Source organism: Ailuropoda melanoleuca, chromosome 5 (genome assembly GCF_002007445.2).
Source record: "Ailuropoda melanoleuca isolate Jingjing chromosome 5, ASM200744v2, whole genome shotgun sequence".
Taxonomy (NCBI): domain Eukaryota; kingdom Metazoa; phylum Chordata; class Mammalia; order Carnivora; family Ursidae; genus Ailuropoda; species Ailuropoda melanoleuca.
Genome location: NC_048222.1, coordinates 26,689,337 through 26,695,336, shown reverse-complemented (window position 1 = coordinate 26,695,336; position 6,000 = coordinate 26,689,337). Strand labels below are relative to the sequence as shown.

The window sequence follows — 6,000 nt, the reverse complement described above, 5'->3', positions numbered from 1 at the left end:
CCCCCCCAGCCAATGGAGATCTTCGTGGATGATGAGACGAAGCTGACGCTGCACGGGTTGCAGCAGTACTACGTGAAACTGAAGGACAACGAGAAGAACCGGAAGCTCTTTGACCTTCTCGATGTCCTTGAGTTCAATCAGGTCAGTTGTTCAAGGTCCAGTAGGGGGACGAGCACGTCTCCAACTGTAGCAGAAACCTGGTTAAGTACCCTTTTATTGAGGATAGTACATATGTGATGTGAGAAGAATGGTGGAGAAATTTTCTTTAAATGAGATCCTTTTAAATGAGAGTTTAAACATAAGTGAGAGCTGCGTTTCTGTTCCATGGCTTCACAGCCAGTTATTTAGTAAAGAAAAAGCTCAATAAAGAAAATCCTTGAGGGGATTTCATAAGCTTGCAGAAGTTCCGGAATATCTTGGGCTGGTTAGGTTCTTTAAATTTGTTTCTTCTCGTGCTATTTACCGAGAAGAAATGTTCCACCACCTTACCTGTTGTGTGGTTTATTTGCACCAAAAACTTTCTAAAATTAAGGTAGGTTGCTTACGTTTATTTCTGATGAGCAGAAAATACTGGTCGCGATCTTTCCAGACTTCAGTTTTACTTTTTATCATTTTCTCATTTTTACCGTTAGCCTTGTTCTTGTTTCCCAGCATACCTGGTAGTTTTGGTTTCTGTGCTCTGCGCCTTCTCTGCGGCATGTCTGCTCGGGAAGAACCAGAGCTGAGTAAGAAAGGCTAAGTTGTGTTTAGAACAGAAGAGGAATATGTGATGGCGATTTGGAGGAATTTGTTTAGAAGAGTGTAGTTACTGAGAACTCTTCTCGCACATGATCTCTCACACATCCCACATGGACCCACATCGCCTAACTGTCACACACCCAGGTGGTGATCTTTGTGAAGTCTGTGCAGCGTTGCATTGCCCTGGCCCAGCTCCTGGTGGAGCAGAACTTCCCAGCCATTGCCATCCACCGAGGGATGCCCCAGGAGGAGAGGTGAGTCAGAGATGGAAAGATGTTTTGTGTTCTTGGGAAGGAAAAGAGACCATTGAGAGAAGGGACTCAACATTTTTCTAATTTCCTTTCTCACAAAGGCTTTCTCGGTATCAGCAGTTTAAAGATTTTCAACGACGAATTCTTGTGGCTACCAACCTTTTTGGCCGAGGCATGGATATTGAGCGGGTGAACATTGCCTTCAACTATGACATGCCTGAGGATTCCGACACCTACCTGCATCGGGTAAGCTCTACACCCACACGGGCATCCCAGTGTCCCCTCCTGCTCCCTGATTTTCTGTGTCTTCATACCTGACATTCTCACCCCTCCTTTTGGGTGTCTTCCTACTTGGGAATCTTCCCAGTGCTACCCTCTCTCTCTTTCTCCAGGTGGCCCGAGCAGGTCGGTTTGGCACTAAGGGCTTGGCCATCACGTTTGTGTCAGATGAAAATGATGCCAAGATCCTCAATGATGTGCAGGATCGCTTTGAAGTCAATATTAGTGAGCTGCCTGATGAGATAGACATTTCCTCCTACAGTGAGTATGGATCTCAGGAAACTGGCTCCTCAACTCTTCAGTCTCTTTGTTCCCTAGTGTATTTGTCTTAAATCTCATTATGTACGTAAAGTTTTCTGGTGCCTAACAGGCACTTGAGAAGTTCATGTCCCCTGATCTTGATGCCCCTGTTGGGATGTTTAGTTGACCTGTAGGTTTCTTTCTCTTGATGAAGTTTATCTTTCCCCACCCCCAGCCTATCCTCTGCACCCACAGACTGCAGACCTCTGCATGTATGGGGGCGGGTGGTGGTTCTGCCAGCCCTGCCTTTTCCGTGTCTTATCCTAATTGTGCCATGTTTTCTCTCCAGTTGAACAGACGCGGTAGAGGACTCACCCACCCATTTTGGAATGTGACAGTCTGTCCCTCTTCAGGAGATGACAGCAGGCATGGGGTGAAGGAGACACTACTGCCACCTGCCCCTGACATCCCCCACCCCCACCCCATGGCTTCCCCCTTTTGCATCACCACCACTCCTAAACCCCTATTTCCTGAATTGTCTGAGTTTTTTTAACAAAACTAAAAAACACATGTGTCTGTGGTGTCTGTAAGTGCTCCATCCCTTTATTGGATTTGGGGTGAGGTTAGGCCACGATTGAGTGTATATTCCTATAAGGACTGTGTGCCCTGCCGTTGGGGTCCAGGTCAATGCGGAGGGGTCAAGGAGGAGGGCGATGTGACCAAGAATGCAGAGGCCATGGCTCCTTGCTACTTCCAATTTCTGCCCTTTGTGGAGGTGTCTTCCATTTTCCCTAGTGGCCTGGGAGGGGTTGGGATTTTTCTGACCCAGAGGCCCAGTGTGGGTGGTGTGTAGCGTTTCCAGTGTTGGAAGGTAATGTGGGAACTGGTGGAAAGCTTAGGCATCTCCTAGGCTCTCTCGGTGTCTCCTCATCTGTTCCTTTAGCTTCTGGATCTTGAGCACCAGGGCTTGGGCTTCCCAAGCCCCTTCTTGCCCTTCCAGTAGGGCTTGGTACAGCTCCAGCTGCTGCTCCAGCAACTCCTCGGCTTGGGCCAGCTCAGCTGTGGGGCGGGGCCTGGGACCCTGAGTGAGGCGGGCAGAGGGGAGGGAGCATCAGCTTTTTTTTTTTTTTTTTGGGGGCTGAGGCCGAGGCCCGCTGGAGGTCAGTTCTGCCTCTCACCTTTCAACTCCATTATATTAAGGTCATCTGTACTGTGAAGCTAAGGTAGCTTCTGGTCTTAGGCATAAGCCTCAGGGGGGGCAGTTTGCTGCTCAGGGGTTATAACTGGACTCCTTGTACAAGGAAGGATATGGAGAGGAGAGGACTGGTTCTCCCTCCCCCCACTAAGAAATAATTAACTGTTAAGTGAGGGGAAATTCCTGTCCAAGGACTTCATGGACTCTGCAGTGAGGGAGGGCTGTGCGGAGAGGGAGCCCTGAGGTCTAGAGAGAGGGGGTGGGGAAGGTGCTGGGGATCTGGGAGTTGGAACTAGGCCAAGAGCTCTGGGGGTAGGGGTGGTATCTACTTGGAGCAGGTCCGTGACACAAGATTGAAGGGATTCTTTCACCCTCCTCCCCCCACCCTCTGCCCCAACTCTTGGTGCCACTTACCCTTGGAGATGACCTTATCTTTCCACAGCATGTGGAGCTGGTCTGCTCTTCTGTGCTTGCCTTCGGGCTCTGGGAGCAGCACCTCCAGGAGCCCTGGGGAGCCAGGGGCCAGGAAGGCAGGAGGAAGCGACGGCAGCAGCATGAGAGCCAGGGCAGAGGGAGTACCATGGCTGGTGTAGCAGGGAACTGTCTGAACTGCCCAACAGCCACCAGGAACTGGCTCCTTCTCTCCAGGCCTTGGCCTCGCTTCAGTGACTGGCCCTGCCCAGGGCCCTGCCCCTACCTTTACCTCCCTCCCAACCTGGCCCCAGACAGTCTTCCTTATGTGAAAAAATTCCTGCCAGTTGAGGCAGAACTTGCTTTATTTATTTATTTTAAAAGATTTTATTTATTTATTGAAGTGAGCAGAGGGGAGAAGGGAGAACCAGGCTCCCCGCTGAGCAGGAAGCCTGGCATGGGGCTCCTTCCCAGGATCCTGGGATCATGACCTGAGCTGAAGGCAGATGCTTAACCAACTGAGGCACCCAGGCACCCCAGGCAGAACTTGCTTTAGAACACTGGTGCCCAGCCTAAGTCTTGTCTTTTTCCTAGCACTATGTCTTCTCATTTGTGTCAAATATGCAAGGTACAAGTTACATTGCTGGTGTGCAGGAAACTGCCTCAGAAGTGTTTGATTCAGGACTCAGGGTCTGCAGCTGGTTGGTGGAAAAGCCTGGAGGATTCATGCCCAGCTGACTTGAAAGCTTATAGCCGTTGACCTGGCTCAAGTATTGATCACCCCTTTATTTCCGCTTTTTCCTTCTTGGTGGCCTAGAATGACATTCCTTCATGTCTGCATTGCATGTTGTAGGGTTTTGCATTCTCTGGTAGTTGAGGGCACTGTTGTGTCATTGTACCCGTGGCTCCTGAAAAGTCTGTGACACTGGTAACAGGTTTCAAGCTTTGTTGAACTCATGAGCCCTCACTTTAATCTGTAGTAGAACAAAAGCTCTGTTCACACTCGATGCGTGTGTGTTGTGAACCTCCTGTGTAGGTGTTGGCCTTGCCGCAGTATGTACTGAAACGTCCTGTGGCTGGAGGGCACCACTACATCCCTGTGGGCAGAGGTGGCTCAGAAGGGAGTGAATGGTCCCAGTTTTGATCATCTGGGAGAAAGGTAGACCCTCAGACAGAAAAAAGTATCTCAGAAAACAAGATGGCTGGAGAGTGGACGGTTGCTAAGCGGCTCACTATCTTTGTGACATCATGCTGAATTTGGAGGGAAGAGGGCCTCTGCCATAGCATGGGGATCCAGGAACCAGGGAGGGTGATCTCCCTGGAGGTCAGTGGCTCTCAAACTTGGCGGGGGTGCTGCTGAAGCACCTTTAGATGGGGCGAAACACCCCATATTCCCCATTAGCTGACATGTTCTCACTTTTCAGTGGAAAAAGAACCAAGAACTTCATTAGGATTTGGGGGGAAGAGAAGCTTCCTCATTTTTCTTAGCGATAGGGTATGCATGATTCATATGTGATTTGCAGTATATGCATGGCTTTTAAAGTCTTAATTATTGGAACATAAGAGGCCCAAACTAATGTTACGGTTGTGGGAAACGATCCAGTATAAGGTTAAACAGATTACAGGCAACTAATATTGAAGCTAAACTCACCACATTGATGAATTAAAAGCAAGATTGGTAGCCATTAAGAAAATACAGCAAATGAAACTTCTGTAAGACAATCTAAATGATGCACTAATAAAGTATCCTTCCTGAAAACTAGGCATTTCTACCATCTGAGTTTCTATTTTAGGTTATGAACTCCAAAACGGACTAACCTCCCAATAATTTACAGTAGGTAGTCCTAAACCACAAGTTAAAATAGTCTATGGATTGAGGTTTTGTTCATCTGTGAGAGTTGATATGAAGGGAAGGCTGCCGTTTGAGTCAGTTCTAATCTATTGGACGAGTTTTGGATCTCATAATCATGGAAATGAAGGAATGAAGATAAACATATAAGCCAGATACTTAATTTCATGTTACTGTATGTTTTTGTTATTCTTAGGTATTTCGTGTCTTTTTTAAAAAATTTTTTTATTCATTAGAGAGCACACGTGAGAGAGCATGAGGTGAGGGGAGGGGCAGCGGGAGGGGGAGGGGCAGAGGGAGAAGGAGAAGCTGACTCCCGGATGCGAGGGTCATCCCAGGACCCTGAGATCATGACCTGAGTTGAAGACAGACACTTAACTGATTGAGCCACCCAGGCACCCCTCTCACAGCGTCTTACTAGAGTCTCCCCCCTCCTTTACGAAAAGGGTTTATGTCTAATAGACGCTTAATCAAATGGGCCTGGTTTCTTCAGGAGAAGCCTGGTTTTCAGCCAGAGACAAACAGGATTATGGGAAGCACCATGCACAAGGTCAAAGGGCTGCAGAGCTTCCTGAGGCCAATATGCTGATCCTTCATCCAACCCAGTGGGTTGGCAGGACTGAGGTGACTGACATTAATTACCGTACCTTCATATGACACTCTTGTGGAGCTGGGTCCTTAGAAATACTGAAGTCCACTGAACCTGCTGGGCAATTTTTGTTCTTGTCGTAGGTGACCTTCACGGTAACCTTTCAAGAGAGCTTTCTCATTTCACTTTTTTTTTCCATGTGGATGTCCACTTGTTCCACTTGTTCCAGCACTGTTTGTTGAAAGACTACCATTTCTCCATTATATGGCCTTTGCTTCCATAAAAATAAAAAATCAGCTGACTATATTTATGTGGGTCTATTTCTGGGTTTTCTATTCTATTAGTCTACTTGTTTTTTTCACCAGTACTATATGCACTGTTTTTAAATTTTTTTCGTTTTATTTATTTATTTGAGAGAGAGACAGTGACAGTGACATTGAGCACGAGC

The 6,000-nt window shown here is 47.7% G+C and overlaps 2 protein-coding genes across 2 annotated transcripts in view; one reads left to right on the top strand and one right to left on the bottom strand.

The window, feature by feature from the left end:
• The window catches only part of DDX39B (DExD-box helicase 39B), an 11,869-nt gene extending 9,771 nt beyond the window's left edge, over positions 1-2,098 (top strand). The window contains exons 7-11 of the mRNA XM_011216732.3: positions 10-141; positions 883-992; positions 1,091-1,235; positions 1,382-1,529; positions 1,858-2,098. Coding sequence (XP_011215034.1) covers positions 10-141; positions 883-992; positions 1,091-1,235; positions 1,382-1,529; positions 1,858-1,874 — 552 coding nt within the window. The 3' untranslated portion in view covers positions 1,875-2,098. The remainder of the gene's footprint in view (positions 1-9; positions 142-882; positions 993-1,090; positions 1,236-1,381; positions 1,530-1,857) is intronic.
• A 305-nt stretch (positions 2,099-2,403) lies between these two features.
• Positions 2,404-3,285, bottom strand: MCCD1 (mitochondrial coiled-coil domain 1). Its single transcript, XM_002930017.4, has 2 exons — positions 3,118-3,285; positions 2,404-2,589 (listed from the first exon to the last, which is right to left on the bottom strand). Exons 1-2 carry the CDS (start codon positions 3,283-3,285, stop codon positions 2,404-2,406), a joined length of 354 nt encoding a protein of 117 aa, XP_002930063.1.
• Between the last annotated feature and the right edge of the window lie 2,715 nt (positions 3,286-6,000).